The 16,904-nt window shown below is 40.0% G+C and overlaps 1 protein-coding gene across 7 annotated transcripts in view; it reads left to right on the top strand.

The window, feature by feature from the left end:
- Positions 1–16,904, top strand: part of TLN2 (talin 2) — a 456,511-nt gene that overhangs the window by 259,701 nt on the left and 179,906 nt on the right. For all 7 annotated transcript variants that reach the window (XM_050797236.1, XM_050797240.1, XM_050797238.1 and 4 more), the window contains 6 exons: positions 544–715; positions 3,370–3,467; positions 4,831–4,960; positions 6,305–6,457; positions 8,943–9,085; positions 10,678–10,805. In XM_050797236.1, the coding sequence (XP_050653193.1) occupies positions 580–715; positions 3,370–3,467; positions 4,831–4,960; positions 6,305–6,457; positions 8,943–9,085; positions 10,678–10,805 (788 nt within the window). In that variant the 5' untranslated portion in view covers positions 544–579. The remainder of the gene's footprint in view (positions 1–543; positions 716–3,369; positions 3,468–4,830; positions 4,961–6,304; positions 6,458–8,942; positions 9,086–10,677; positions 10,806–16,904) is intronic.

Raw genomic sequence — 16,904 nt, forward strand, 5'->3', positions numbered from 1 at the left:
TCTTAGTGATGGAGCTGGGCCCAGAAGCCAAGTCTTTTGGTAGGGGGGGGTGGTGGGGCCCTTGTGCCAAGAGGAGCACCTGAGAGAGCTTCCCTGATTCTTCTCTGTCCCCAGGAGCTGAGAGGACCCAGGGAACTGAGGCTGTCTTTAGGACTCGGTCATAGGTGCTCAAGGCTTCTGCCTCTTGCCTCGAGGACATTAACTCTGGAAATTCCACTCCCAGGACCTTTTCTCGGAAACCCCAAGGAGGGGAACTACTCAGAGGGAGGTGTGGTGAACATCTGGAGCTCCCTCCTCCTCAGGGGTCTACTTGTCACCCTCAGGGGTTCTGCTGTTAGCCGATATTTTGTAGTTGTCCTCCTTTAAATTTTTCAAAATTGATTTTTAAAATGTGTTTTGGACCTAAAGTGTTCTCTGTATTTGCTGTTTTATTCTCTTTCCCTGTTTAAAATTGATTTTTAAGTCCAGCACTTTTTTTTTGTTTTTTTCCCCAAGACAAACTATTAACGTGAACATCCGGGTTTGTCTCTTTGTGTTTTCCAGACATTCTAAGTGAGACTGTCCGCATCACCTAGGAAAATGGTGGCCCTGTCCTTAAAGATTTGTGTCCGCCACTGCAACGTGGTGAAGACCATGCAGTTTGAACCATCTACAGCTGTGTATGATGCATGTCGAGTCATTCGGGAACGGGTACCTGAGGCACAAACTGGGCAAGGTAGGTCATGGGTTATTTACTGGCTTCTTAAAATGTGTTTGCATGTTTTTCACTTTTTGGCTAAAGAGAGGCTCCAAGTGGTACACAAGCCTATTAGTGCCTATGTTTCAAATGAAATGTCTTCTTAGATCAGACACTACCTGCTTCCTCTGTGAGACTTGTGATGACAATGACCATGCCCACCGCTGAGTCATCACTGTCATTGTGCCCAGCAACTTGACCCTCCCATACATGAGGATTATGCTCTGCAGTTTACAGATCACGTTCTCATGTATCATCTCGTCCCAAGAAAGTGCAAGTGAAGCTGCCCTAACAATATTGGCGATATGTGTCCTAAACCCTGTTTCCCATGCTGAACGCTTTCCACTGCCATTGAAACCAGGGCAGGTCTTATATTTCAAGTTTTTTTTTTTTACAGGGACTTTATACATTTTATCTCAAACTTTTAAAAAAAGACATTTGTGATATATGTTTTGTTTGAAGTTTGGCTAAATCACTCATCCCCATTAATCTGAGTTTAAACAAAAGCCACTTGTACCATTTTATTTTCCTCTTCCCTTTGTCTTCTCTCTATGTGTCTTTCCTTTATTTAGTATTTATTTGACAGGCAGTTGAGAAATTGGATCCCTTCCAAATCAGTACGTCTTTAGTGTGAAAGTGGGATAAAACTTATCTTAAAAATGGAAAGAATAGGCCAAGCATGGTGGCTCACACCTGGAATCCAAGCACTTTGGGAGGCCAAGGCGGGAAGATCGCTTGAGCCCAGGAGTTAGAGACCAGCCTAGGCAACAGGGTGAAACTCTGTCTCTACTAAAGTCTGAAAAATTAGCTGAGTGTTGCGGTATGTGCCTGTAGTCTCAGCTACGGGGGAAGTCAAGGCAGGAAAGTAGCTTCAACCCAGGAGTTTATGGCTGCAGCAAACCGTGATCCAGCCACTGCACTCCAGCCTGGGTGACGGAGCGAGACACTGACTCAAAATAAAAGGAAGAATAAAAATCAAACATCACAACAAGGGTAATTATAAATACAAAAATCTCTTCTTGAAAAGATCTGCTTTTCATAAAATTCTTTTTGGTCTGAAACATGATGATGATGATGATGATGATTATTATTATTATTGTTTTTTAGATGGAATCTCACTCTTGTTGCCCAGGCTGGCAATGGTGTGATCTCGGCTCACTGCAACCTCTACCTTCCTGGTTCAAGCAATTCTCCTGCCTTAGCCTCCCAAGTAGCTGGGATTACAGGTGCGCGCCACCACACCCAGCTAATTTTTTGTATTTTTAGTAGAGACGGGGTTTCACCATGTTAGCCAGGGTGGTCTTGAACTCCTGATCTCTGGTGAGCCGCCTGCCTCGGCCTCCCAAAGTGCTGAGATTACAGGCGTGAGCCACCGCGCCTGGACGGTTATTATTTTTTGAGACAGGGTCTCGCTCTGTCACTGAGGCTAGAGTGCAGTGGCCCCATCACACTTCACTGCAGCCTCAACCTTCCATTCTTAGGTGATCCTCTCGCCTCAGCCTCCTGAATAGCTGGGACTGCAGGTGCACACGCCAGCACACCCGGCTAATTTTTGTATTTTTTATAGATACAAGGTCTCGCTATGTTGCTCAGGCTTGTCTCGAACTCCTGTGCCCAACTGATCCACCTGCCTTGGCCTCTCAAATTGCTAGGATTACAGGCGTGAGCAGCTGCGCCCCCTGGCTATTAAAACATTATTTATGTTATTAGTAGTGTTTCTAGATTACTTAGAAATAAGGTTTGCTACATCCCTAACTTTCCTCTACTATTTGGTTGTCTAGTCATTTCTGGTGCCTTTACTTTTCTGTTCCCTTTCTCTGTTGTTGTTCTGTCAGATTTTTTTTTTTTGGTTGGGGGTGGGGAGCTTGATTGCTATATAGTGCTAGTGAAGGTATAAACCTTTAAAGATTTTGAAGTTGCTTTTCTAAGAAACAGCAGGAGCTCTTACCCTCAGCTGGGTATCAGAAGAAAGAAATAAATTTTGGGGGTAGGAAGTGGTACTGCTCCTCTCCTGCCATCCCGCCCCCTTCGTACTTCCTATGTCAAATTCAGGGGTTTCTGCAGAGAACACCAAATTTAATTTTGCACCTTTTGCATAATTTGTTGGTGTTCGGGGTCAGAGGCCTTATCTCACAAGGGACTCCTACCCCTCTTTTAGACTGCTCAGTTGGGATGATGGAGGGGTCACTGGAGACATAAAGGCTTCATTTGTCCCCCTTTGCCTGAGTGGCCTTGGGCCTAGGTGGTCACTTCCTTAGTTTCTTCACTGCTGTCCTGTCATTCTCGATGGGGTGTTGGTCTGGTTTTTATAGCAAGGGATAGAGAACAAGCTCAAATTCAGTTAGAAGGAAATTTGGACTGCTTCTAAATTTTTCTACATTTTAGACACAACTACAGCCCACCGGTTTTAGGAAACACAGACCTTAGTTGTGGGCGTTGCTTCTGCAACTCAACTCTTACTCCTCCAGATCTGCTGCAGTCCCGGCGGCTGCTGGTGTTGTCAAAACGAAACATTTCTGTCTGGTGAAGGAGAACACCCACATCCTTGCTGAGTCAGCAGGCTCAGCGCCTGGAAGTCAGCGATGGCTTCATCACCACTTTGCCTACTGTTTTTCTTCCCATCTATATTTCAGCTTCTGACTATGGACTGTTTCTTTCGGATGAAGACCCCAGGAAAGGGATCTGGCTGGAAGCGGGCAGAACACTGGATTACTACATGTTGCGGAATGGGGTATGCTGCCGATCCCAGTGCTGTTTCTTCATCCCTTTGTCCCTGGGCCTTCCATAGACGCCAACACGGTTACGCTATTTTGATTCAAGGGCATCTTATTAATAGTTCGATGCATTGTACTCTCTAAGGGCTGTTCAGGTGGTGATAGAAAATACCAGATATCCAAATTCTTGATATTCCATAGAAGGATCCAAGCAGTTCGAGGTTAGTACTTTAAGTAGTTTCGACTTGGCGTTGTTGGATTTGGTAATTGTGAGATAAGATTACGGCATCTTGCTATAAGTATGGAAGAGATATTCCTGTGCCTGGTAATGGGAAGTAAGAACAGATGAGAGGGAAAACGAAATGTAACCCTAACGGTAGTTAGAGACTGAATATTAGTGTTTTGTTTCTGAAAAAGAAACTTCAATTTGAGATGTGAGTTTAATAATGATCAGTAGTAGTAACAGCAACAACAAAAGTGGTTGTGTTATGGAAATAGGGAGAAGTCATGAGTAAAAACATATTAAACGTTTTGTTCAGCTTAACCTCCAAGATACCGGGTTTTAGTATGTAGGATGAACTTGACCCATCAGATTGATGGGTAGTCCGTAAAGTCAGAGTGAAATAGGTGATGCCAATTAATTTGGATAAGAAATTAATAGTTTAGTTTTAGGAAGTTCATAGTTCTAGTTTTAGGAAGTGTAGTCAACAAGTTACTTAAAAATATCCCCCGAACATGTTACCCCTGTTTGGTCTTGTCATTAATGTATTTCAGCACACTATTTTGAAAACCACTATTACTGTGATATGCCACTGCTGTGAAGAACGATGAGGATGCTATTTATGTCTTTCATTGTTTATAATATATAAGGTAAAAATGTGTTTATAGTAAAAATTAAAAACATTTTTATATGCAGATAGTAAAAACATAGAGATCGTAAAAGTTGATTATGACAGTGTTAAAAGATAATTGGAGACACACACTGCTGTCTTTTGAAAAGGCAAGTAGTCACCTCCCTCTGCTAATTCTCCTTAGAACAGATCATTCCCAGCCTTTCAGGAGGTCATACTCTACTTTCATTTCACTGAGGATAGTTTTCAGTAATTGTGAGGCATAAGTATGACTTCTTTGGGCACAATTTTGCTATCAGATTTTTAAGAAATCTTTATGAAAGCAGTTATTTAGCACTGGAGATTCTGTTTTATCATAGTGGCAACAATCCCCTGAAAACTTTGAAAGGTTTTCAAAGATGTTTTAGAAGAAAGAGGAAATCAGAGTCTACTCTGATTTTTTGAAAATTCTTTTTTTAAAGAAAAGTGTCCCAAGTTTGTTATTTATTTTCCCACACAGTGTGAAATTTGTGTGTGGTTTGTGCTCTAGGATATTTTGGAATATAAAAAGAAACAGAGACCTCAGAAAATCCGGATGCTGGATGGATCTGTGAAGACGGTGATGGTGGATGATTCCAAGACTGTGGGGGAGCTCCTGGTCACTATTTGTAGCAGAATAGGTGAGCATTCATAAACCTTCATTATATCTTTTGTTTAGTTTTTAATTACAGGCCTCTTCTTTTTTCCACCTGCATTTGATCTCTAGGCAACTTTGAATATGTCTTAACATGCCGAGTTCTGCCCAATCCCCAGAGGGTGTGTCCATTCTCCCAGCTTGCCAATACATGAAACATTTGGACTTCTCACTAAGTCATAGTGGAGGGCTTTCGTTTCCCTCTCCAAAACAAGGAGATTTTCAAATGGAAAGTCATGTGTAATTCAGCCTTCTGCCCATTGCTGCCTTCTATTCTATACGAGCACTGTAGATGTTCACTATCTCCTTGAGTACTTATGAGGACAGTCCATATGATTATTAGACAGTTTTTCTTCTTGTGGCTTCCATTAGTCTCCCCAGAGAACAAGTCTGCCTCTTTTCTAATGAAGCCCTTCAAATATTTGAAGAAAATAGACTTGCCTATCTTAGTTTTCTCTTCATGCAAAGGGAGCCCAGTTCCTTCAGACACTTTTTGTTTGACACTGTCTTGCCGCCTTCTGCAAGACGTCCTCTGTGGCAGTGTTTCCCCAAAATTATTATAGATGAGAGAATTTTTTTTTTTTTTTTTTTTGAGATGGAGTCTGGCTCTGTCGCCCAGGCTGGAGTGCAGTGGCCGGATCTCAGCTCACTGTAAGCTCTGCCTCCTGGGTTCACGCCATTCTCCTGCCTCAGCCTCCCGAGTAGCTGGGACTACAGGCGCCTGCCATAGCACCTGGCTAATTTTTTGTATTTTTAGTAGAGACTGGGTTTCACTGTGTTAGCCAGGATGGTCTCGATCTCCTGACCTCGTGATCCGTCTGCCTCGGCCTCCCAAAGTGCTGGGATTACAGGCATGAGCCACCGCGTCCGGCTAGATGAGAGAATTGAATGTGACGTAAGTTTTACTGTAAGTGTGACTTCTTTGGGTACGATTTCACTACTGCATTTTTAGGAAACCCTTATGAAAGCAATTACTTAGCACTGGAGATTCTGTATTATCATAGTGACCACAACCCTGTGAAAATGTAGGAAGGTCTCCAAAGACATTTTGGAAGAAAGAGGAAACCAGAGTCTGATTTTTAAAAATTTGTTTTTGAAAAAAAAAGTGTTCAAGTTTGTTACCTGTTTTCCCCCCACAGTGTGAATATGACTTAACTGGCCGAAGCTCCCTCATTTAATTTGATGTGGCCACCTCCCTGACCCTCACGTTAGTAGGGCTGTTTCTGGTTCTTTGCCACCAGGAGCTCCTTGGAATAGCACAGGCCTTGGGCTGGAAGAGGTTGACAGTAATTTAATTATTTATAATTGTAACCTAATTTCCAATTTTTAGGGATAACAAATTATGAAGAATACTCCTTAATCCAAGAAACTGTCGATGAAAAGAAAGAGGAAGGAACGGGCACACTGAAAAAAGACAGGACACTGCTACGAGATGAGAGGAAAATGGAGAAGTTGAAGGCCAAGCTGCACACAGATGATGACCGTAAGTGTTTGCAGAGGAAGCGTGATACAGACACACAGGCTTTGCTGAGCCTTACTTCCCTCCCGCCATCTGTATGACCCAGGACAGGATTTTTGTCTTTGTTTCTTAAAACTCGATTTAAAAAAAGTAGGCTGGGCACAGTGGCTCACGCCTATAATCCCAGTACTTTGGGAGGCCGAGGCAGGTGGATTACCTGAGGTTGGGTTTGAGACCAGCCCGGCCGATATGGTGAAACCTCATCTGCTAAAAACACACAAAAAATTAGCTGCACGCCGGTATTCCCAGCTACTCAGGAGGCTCGGGCAGGAGAAGCACTTGAACCTGGGAGGTGGAGATTGCAGTGAGCTGAGGTCGCACCATTGTACTCCAGCCTGGATGACAGAGTGAGACTCTGTCTCAAAAAATAAATAAATAAAAATTTTTTAAAAAGTAACTGTAATACCATTTCACATCTAAAGAAATATCTTAATATCAGATATACGAATCATGTTCACATTTGCTTCATTATTGTCTAAAAATTTTTTTAGTAGTTTGAACTGGGATCCAAATAAGGTTGAACAAGTTAATTAATTAGTGAATTAATTTGTTTTACTAAGAGTCTTTCCATCTCTCTTTTTTAATGGACTAATACTAATGATGTATATTTATGGGGTGCAGTGTGATATATCTATGTAGACAATGAAGAAGGATTCAATCAAGCTAATTAACATATCCATCACCTCACTAATTTATCTTTTTTTGTGGTAAGATTGTTAAAAATCTATTATTAGCATTTTTGAAATATATAATGCATTATTATTAACTGTGGTCACCACTCAGTGTGATAGTTCATGTCTTTTTGCAGTTTTTGTGTATGTGAAAAAACCAAATTCTTACTTGTACAGCATTTTGTACAGTCTGGATTTTCTTCATTGCATACCTATGGTGTCATTTAACACGTTCCTCTGTCCCTTTTAATTCCTTAGATCTGGAGACTTGACTAGATTAAGTGTTTGTGTTTATTTTAATAAAGATGCTTTCTTCAGTGGTGATGGGCACTTCCATCAGGAAGTTGTTTCTGGTTTTCTTTTTTGGGGGGATGTTTAACATCCAGCAATGACCGTTGCCTTAGACCCATTATTTCCTTAGGAGTTAAAAATAGTAATAGTGGATTGGGCGCGGTGACTCATGCCTGTAATTCTAGCAGTTTGGGAGGCTGAGGCAGTTGGATCACTTGAGGTCAGGAGTTCGAGACCAGCCTGACCAACATGGTGAAACCCTGTCTCTGCTTAAAAATACAAAAATTAGCTGGGTGTGGTGGCACACAGCTGTAATCCCAGCTATGCAGGAGGCTGAGGCAGGAGAATTGCTTGAACCCGGGAGGCGGAGGTTGCAGTGAACTGAGATTGTGCCACTGCACTCCAGCCTGGGCGACAGAGCGTGACTCTGTCTCAAAAAAAAAAAGTAATAGAATTCTATGATTGGAAAGTCATTTTCCATAGCTACACAGTTAATTTGTGGAAAAGCCAGCACGTAACCCCTTGTGTCCCTAAAGCCCATGCTGTTTGCACCTTGCTGCCTGACCCTCCACTGAAAGGGTCTTAATTTATTACCCAGTCCACCTAGACTTCCTGGCCTCTTTCCTCCTTTCATTGTATTTGTTCTTGTGGCTGTATCGGGACGACATCGTTATTGCCATTGTGTTTATTGATCTTCTGTGAGGCTCTCATTTCCTCTGACCCTTTGTGTGCTTTTTTTTCTTTCTGCCTAATTTGATTTACAGTTATATACTTCTTTCCAAGAGACTTTAGTAGAAAAATCCCAAGGATTTATTATTATGTGCAAGATACTCTCGCAGGTACTGTGGGAGATGTGGGAGACACGTTTTCTGTACTCAGGTTGCTTATAATCTAGAGACACTGGTGATAAGGACTTAACTCACAATGTGTTTTAAGCCCGCAGAGGAGTGTTGGAGTGAGAGCTGTGAAAGTGTACAGGGGAGTGATCAAATCCTGTACACATAGATGAGAGAACAGGGTTCTCAGAATGACTGAGATTTAAGCTGACCCATGGCATGGTTCTGCCAGCCCCCCTTTACTGTTGTCTCCCCCACTCCCTCCATACTTTCATTTTCTTCCTCTTTTCTACTTGAGGTCAGAGGTAACTTATTATGCTCAGAGCCTCTAAATCACTTTATTAGCTGAGACTGGAGTATCTGCCCTCCACCCTGCCACCGGAGAGGCAGCATATTACACATTCATTATAGTGCTTTAGCTATAACTTTAGGAATGACTGGGAATTTTCTCCCTCATTTCCATTTTGGCTGGTCATTTGGTAGATGTGAAATTATTTTGCAAAGCTTAAAAACCACAGTACTAATGTAAGAAGTAACTATAACTAAGTATCAGAGTTATAGAAATCTGCATCACACTGCTCTTTTGGTAAATTCCCTTTAATTAAGAGGAAAAATAAACACAGTTCTCTTATATGTCTTGTTGTGTTGCAGTAAATTGGCTGGATCACAGCCGAACATTCAGAGAACAAGGAGTAGATGAAAACGAAACGTTGCTGCTTAGACGGAAGTTCTTTTACTCTGATCAGAATGTAGATTCGAGAGACCCTGTGCAGCTGAACTTGCTTTATGTTCAGGTACAGTATTTACTGCTCAGACACTGAGGTTGATGAGATTGCAGGAAGCTCCTGGCTGTATCTTGTGGCGAGCAGGAGGGCGGCGCTGGCTTCTGCCACGTTTATGGCATCGTTTCCAGCAGGCATTGCTTCTGGGTCCAAGCATGTGTTTGGTTGTGGTGCAGGTTGATATTCTGGATGAGCGCAGCTGACCATCCGGAGTAGGGCCTCCCTGTGGCTTCCCAGAGGTTTCTTAGCTGACATCTTAGATTGCAAGAGAATATTGGTCAGAAAATCAGGACTTCTCATTAACTGGAAGATATCCTTTCAATAATCTTTCATGTGGTTACCCTTAAGTAATTGTTAAACTGACAAGCCATTTAACATGTCTGAGTTTCCCAGTGTGAAGATGTGGATTGTACTGGATTGTCCCCAAGGTTGCTTGTGGCTCAGGGAAAACATCATCCATCTTTGTCCTCTCCTGCCAGCTTCCTTTCTTCCTTTCTTTCCCTCCCTCCCTTTCCTCTCCATATTTATCCATCTATCTGCCCATAGAAATAATGTGGGGGTTGGCAAATTACAGTCATGCCTTTTGCCTATACTTATGAATAAAGTTTTATTGTAACACAGCTTATGTATTCAAGTATCACATATTGATAAATCCCCTTGAGGGTTATGTAGTTGTTATACATACCTTCTGTGGCTCTTCTCGCATTCCCGTGACAGAACTCAGTAGTTGTGACAGAGATGGTGTGGCCCAGGAGGTGTGAAATGTTTACTGTTTGGCCTTTTGGAGAAGTTTCCTGACCCCTGACTTAGTGGATGGAAGGATGGCATGGAAAGAGGGCTGAGAGGAAAGAAGTGGGGAGGCCAAAGGGAGAGAGATAGCAGGGCAGTGTAAAGATGCTTATTGGCTTAAGGCTCAGAGTGATAGCTGAGAGTGTCCATCTTTGGGTGATTTGGGGGTCATTTAGAGAAAGAAAGGCAGAAAGGAGGGCAGCGGAAAACAACAGCAGTGATGGATGGAGAACTGGGAGGAGGAGGAGTTCAGACACAGCAAGCTCCCCATTTTAGGATGCATTCGCTTGTCCTTTCCCCTGCTGTCTTGAGTATTGAGTTCTTGTCTGTGTGTGTGTGCGCCTATCGCCTTTCTTTCTCTTCTTCTATTACATTGGTCTTTATCTGGGGATGGGGGTTGGGTTGATTTTGCCTCTAGATATTTGATTAGCTAGCTTTATGATTTAGGATTATAAAAAGTACACTGAATTTGTCTTTTGGCCTCTTTGAAGCTGATCATTTCATATGAATTTCCTTGGCCTCTTTTTATAATCACTTCTGCCTTTCTCAATTGTCGTCAGACTTTGCTTTTGCTATACCGGACATCTCTAATGTTTTCCATCTACAGGCCATTTTGGACAAAGGTTTGTTTTTCTTTCGCCTTAGTTTTCTCCCATGTGGTGATCATCCACTGTGTCCTGCACATGTCACCGTGGGTCGGCTGGCACTGTCCCCTGCTCCACAGAGAGAGTGTGCTGGGCCATGGGAATGTGTCAGTGGAGAGAACGCGTCACTCCCCCAAACCTCTGATGTTTTTCCTCCTTCTTGTGTTTCAGGCTCGGGATGACATCCTGAATGGCTCTCACCCTGTCTCCTTCGAGAAAGCCTGTGAGTTTGGTGGATTTCAAGCCCAGATACAGTTTGGACCTCATGTGGAACACAAACATAAACCTGGATTTTTAGAGTAAATGACATTTTGATTTTCTTTTTTTCTCTTTTCTCCTCTCTTCTTTTCCTTTCACCATTTTTTTTTTTTTTTTTGAGCTAGGTATCTAAGATCATACCCTAATTTCATCATTTGTGAGAATGCTAGCTTTTCTTCAATCAAGTAGATGACCAAATTTGCAGATTTTGGGGAAAGCAAGATAAATTGAGAAGTTTTTCTTGCTGAATAGAAATTCAGTGATCTGTGTCCCCCTCCACCCCTTTTTTTTCCCTTCTACTTCATCTTAGTGAAGAGGAAAGTTAAAAAAAAAAAAAAATCCACTCCAGTAGGGCCATGGTGTGAACACCAATGGGGGAGTAAGGGGGAGGGACATGAGCTTTCTTGTAGGATGTGCCAGTCAGCATGAGATGTGTCCAGTAGGCCATTCATGGTATTGTGCGTTCATTGTATTGGTTCAAGTGTATCGCAGGGAGAGGATAACGGAGAGGCTTCTTTGACCCTTGTCCCCACTTTCACTTTGGTGGAAAGTAATTGGGACCAGTATATGCCTATGAGTAAGAAGAAAAGTTAACTTTTCTTCTGGTGCCAGAGAATGCCTGGCCAATATGCTGTTTGGTCTAAACTGAGTTGTTAACCCCGCAGAAAGCAAACCTCTGCCCTTGGGTTAGTGAATCCCAGGGAGCCTTTACAAGGTGATGCTGTGTCCTGCAGTGTGCCACACATTGTGAGTCTGAGGCTGAGGATGGCTCTGAGCAGTTCCTACCACCTACTTAGTTCTGTATTCTCCAAATGAGTCATACAGTCGGGTGTTCCTCAGGGCCCGCTTTTACCCCAGTCGTCTGGCTTCCTTCCTCAGGAGCCTCAGGAAGCGTCCCCTTCTGTTCAGCCACCTATTGAAGGCCGTGTGCACAAGTTCCTTGAGCAGTTTCCACATTCCCACCTTCTAGCCTCACAGCTGGCCCCTCAGATACAACTGATGTCATCAGCCTGAGGATTATGGCCACGGATATTGAGGAATAAACACCAAGAGCTAGTGAGGCCTCGGAGGAAACAATATTCTGTTTCTGTTTTTAAAGTGCCTGATGACAAATAGAAAATGGAGGGAAGACTGATGAATCAAAAAAATGGAAATAAAACGTTTACCTGTTTTTAGACTTTTGTAGCTGTGAATTTTTATGTCTCCCTGGTAGGAAGGAGATCCGAATGTAGCCATTCACTGGGTTCTTATATTGATGACGATGCCACCCGGGTCATTTTATTAGCTCACTTTCTCCATAGCCTTGGGGCAATTAGTTCTCAGGACTCCCTTGTGAATTGAGAACATAGTATTTTATTTGATAGATACGGAAGAAGCAGGAGAGAGAGAAGTGGCTTATTCACAGTTAAAGAGTTCCTCTGCAAATAGCTTCTGACTTCTAACACCAGGCTCTCATTTTGAAAGGCATTCCTACTTTCAATGAAAGGCAAAGTTGCCCCTTTTACTGGTCTCCCACTATGCAGCAAAGGTACTTAAAACTGGGATTACAGGGTGCTTTGGTCTGTTTCCTAGCATGATGGATCGTACCAACCAAATCATCGTGAATGTTCCTGTACAGCTGACTGCCTGTGTCGAGATTACAAACTAATATCAAAGCATTGGTACTGGTCTTAAAAGTACATACTGCAGTTTGTGGTCCTATTGAATGCTACACACTCACACTCCAGCAGCAGTATTCTTCTCTTAATAATCTGAGACCACAAGAGTTAAGCAATTGCGTTGAGTTCGTTTCTTTTTTTTCTAAGATTATAATATCAAGTTTATGCCTGTAGTGGTACCTGCACCCTTATTCAGATTCCAAATTAAAATAAGGTAATTTTGCCTGGTGGCAATTATTTTTCCTTACGAATTTGATTTACTTTTTAATTAGGCCAAATTAGGTAATGAGGCATTTTTACTTAATGTAGATATTTAATTGTGTACATTATTGCTTATACCATGCAGGTAAAACTTCTTGAGGATATAAGTCCCTTCTTAATTAAAACAAAACAGTGAGGCCACATTTGCTGATTTGTGAGTTGGATAGCCAGGTCCTGTTTTTGCCTGGGCTGTCCCTGGTGACTGACTGGGCTCTCTTTTGCAGCCTTTAGCTCTTTCCCAATCTAGCTTTCATATGTGTGATCTGCTTAAACAATTTAGGGTTTTAAAATAATAATGGGAAGGTTGGACTTGTGACAGCCATGCTGAAGATGCAGCCCCCAGAAATTTCAGTTATGTAATTTCTGAGGTGGGTGCATAGGGATGTGAACGAGGGCATATCTTTTAATTTTTTGAAAATTTTCTTAGCATTTTTGCTCAGAGTTGCAATATGGACATTTTTATGAGATTCGCTTTGAACTTTCTTCAGACTCTCCAGTGATTTCTGGATTTGGTACTTCAGTGAAGGTACTCATTTACAATAATGAAAATCATCAGAGTCTGAAAGATTTTCAGAGTTTCCAGGGATTTAAGGATGATTTAATATATCCATCTACTCTATCGATGGGGAGAATAAGTGCTAGAGAGAGACAGAGACAAGGCCCAGAACAGTCAAGTGTGGGGAGGCAGAAGAAAGCCAGGATCTCCTAGACTGAGTCTGATATGCTTTATCTACATGACAGTTTTCCTCAGGTCACCTTCAGAGGGTCCTAAGAAGGGACATTTTATTGGTGCATGAAGTAAAAACGACACATAATCTAGTAATCAGGTATTTGCTTTATGCTTTTCTGTGTTCAGAAAATGCTTGCAGAAAATAGGCCGTGTGATGTGAATTTTTGTACAAATGTGTGGGGTTCATGTGAAATTTTGTTACCTATGTGTGAGCCTGGTGTTTTTCTTTAACTCATTGAGGACTTGCAGATGTGTTTTATTGTGCCAGGTATAGAGAAAATATAAGGGAGATATTATATACTAATTCCTTGCTGTTTTTGAATCTACAATCTGTGTGGCAGATAAATATATGAAATGGTTATTATGCAGAACCAAAACTTGGCTCTGATCATTTCAACAAAGTCCAACTTTTTAACTGTATTTTAAATGCGGGATGGTCTATTCAGGAAGTTGAAAGTTGCAGTGTAAACTATGCAGACTACTATGGATTGTTTCTAAAAAGGTGAGAAGAGTATCATGCAAGTAGCAATGTTGATTAAAGAAATTGACAAAGTAGAAGGGAAATCTAAAGAAGAATTAACTCTTAAAACAGCAACAGCAAAACATAATAATGACTAATTTCCAGACCCTTAAAAACACTGTGGAAAACTTTAAGAAGTGGTCAGAGTAAAAGCCTTCTGTAGACTATATTTTATTGGAGAAGATGAGAGTTACTGGTAAACTTCAGATCTTAAATCAAGGATACTTGATAAAATTGAAGGTGACTCTAGGTGACAGATATAGAATGTTCAATACACAATGTTTCAACATTGTGCTATGTTTGGAATTTTTCATAATAAAATTGTTGGGAAAAAAATGAAGATAGCCTGAGAGAATATATATAGACTGTATATGGAAACAGTGAAAGAAACCAGACTTCACAAGTTCTTTAATAAAATTTTAATTACTGGTCAAACCAAACAAGAAGAAATAATCCATATAGCTTTCAAGCCAGTAGGGGTAGGAGGGAAGAAATGCAGATAGCTTGACCGTTACAATAGGAGATGTGCAGGGTGGCTTATGGAAACAAAGTGAAAAGAAGGTCTGGAATAAGATATGGTAAACACTTGTAAATATATTAGGTATCATACCAAATGTAAGTAAATGAAATGCAGCAATTAATAAACAGAGATTCTCATTGAATGGAATTTTTTTTTTTAAGTCCAGGTCTATATTATCTCTAAAAGACACACTTTTAGACAAAGAACAGAGAGAATGACAGAGGAAAGTTTAAATGCATTGAAACTGATATGCCAGGAAATTTCTACTTACAGTACACAAAATAGACTCTAAGGCAAACAAAGCATAAGTCGAGATAAAGAAGATTATAAAGATAGAAGGACTAATTTATCAGGATACTAAATAATTGTGAACCTGTATATGTGCCTAACACTGCCTTAAATGTATATAAAGGAAAAATAGACTGTATTGCAATAATTTCAGATATGCAATTTTAGTGAAGTAAGTTAACATACTTCCCTCAGTGAATGATTAGTACAACAAGATCAAAATAGAAGAAAGAAAATATTTAAAAGAAAATAATGAAATAAAAACCACAGAGAATCAATAAAACCAAAAGCTGGTTCTTTGAAAAACTTGATAAACTTTGGGTAAATGTGATCAAGAAAAACGAAAGAAGAAAAAGGCAAAATAAGGTAAAGAGATATTAAAAAGTGGTTGAGAATGTGATAAACTAGGAAAATTTAGAAAAAATTGATAATTAGAAAATTGAAATCTATAATCTTGAAAGAAATTGACTTATCAGTTTAAAATATACCAATCAAAAACCAACAAAATAAACACTAGGCCCCGGTTATTTCAGAAAATAAAAAAGTAAAGGTCTTCACCTTAATTTGAAACTAGCAGAACTGTAATACCAAAATGAATACAGACAATAGAAAGCTTTTAAATTGAATATAGATGTCTTGCTCAAAAAAGTTAATCAAGTATTAAGTCCAGCATGACATATGTTCATGCGTAAGTGCAAGTTAGAACTAAATAGTGTTTCTTTAAAGGAGGCAAAATTCATTTATTTAACAAATAATTTGTTGAGTGCCTTCTACGTGGTAGACACTAGGCTACTGGAGATACAGCAGTGAAAAACACAGTCAAGCATTTCTGCCCTCATGGAACTTAAATTCTAGTGCAGAAAGGCAGATGAGAACTAATAAGTAAGTAAAATATATAATACACTAATGATGCTGAATGCCAAGATAAAAAGGCAGAAAAAGGGAATAGGGAGTTTGTGTATTTTAGGGACTGAGAGAGAACTTGACATTTTAGAATGGAATACCAAGAGACACATCTTAACAGTAGAAAACGTGTTTATATAGTTTACCATGTTAGATTTTTTTGAAAAAACACTATATGATTGTCTTAATTGCTGGAGAAAAAGAATTTGATAAAATGAAATAATCTTGATGACAAAAAGAAAAACTTCATGGCATGCCAGAAATTCATGAAAACCTTCTTGGTCTAAACAAGTATGATAATTAATAGTTTAATATTAATTCCTTTTAATGTCCAGAAGGATGCCTGCTATCAATGCTTCTTATCAACATGATACTAAATATCCTAGTGAGTGCAATAAGGAAAGAAAAAGAACTAAACCATATCAGGATTAGATAAACAAAACTGTCATTAGTTGCAGGTGATAGGATTATCTACATAGATAGTCAGTCTACAGAGAACCTTGCTGGAATTAACAAGACTTTTAAGTGAGGTCTTTAGGGGGAAAAAAAAAAAATGTGTAATAGCAAATAGTATTCCCATACAAATCGACAAAGAGGAAATATAATTGATAAAAGGGAATTACCTTTTATAGTAGTTACAAAGAGTATAATTTACCTAGGAAGACAGCTGTCCAGTGATCTCCAAGATCTCACCAATAAAATGATAAAAGCTTTTTGAAGAGCATAAAAGGCAGTCTGAGTAAATGCTATGCTATTGCTATGTTAATGGGTAGGAAGACTTGATATCAGGTAAAGTACTTCTACCCAAACTTATAGACTCAGTTCAATTCCAGTCACTTACATAATAATGAGAAAACTTATCCTTAAAATGGACATCTCAATAAAGCTGCTAAAATTAATATGAACTAGTCAAGGCTCAAGAATGGTAAAGGCTAATTGAAGATATATGAAGGACTCATACAACTACCACAATTTTTTATAAAGATAAAGTAATTAAAACACTATATTAGTGTCATAAGGTGATACAGTAATTCAAAAGATTGATAAATCTACCTTTATTAAAATTAAAATATCTTATTAGGGAAAGACATCATCAAGAGTAAAGCTCCAAACTGGAAAAAGAAATTTACATATCTGCAATGCATACTCCAGGATCAGATTAATATCCAGAAGATATTAAAAAAGAAAAAAAATCTGAGAAAAAGATCATCCAGGATATCAGTAGGTACTTTAAAGAGAAGGAACTGTAGTTGGCTGATA

Source organism: Macaca thibetana, chromosome 7 (assembly GCF_024542745.1).
Source record: "Macaca thibetana thibetana isolate TM-01 chromosome 7, ASM2454274v1, whole genome shotgun sequence".
NCBI lineage: Eukaryota > Metazoa > Chordata > Mammalia > Primates > Cercopithecidae > Macaca > Macaca thibetana.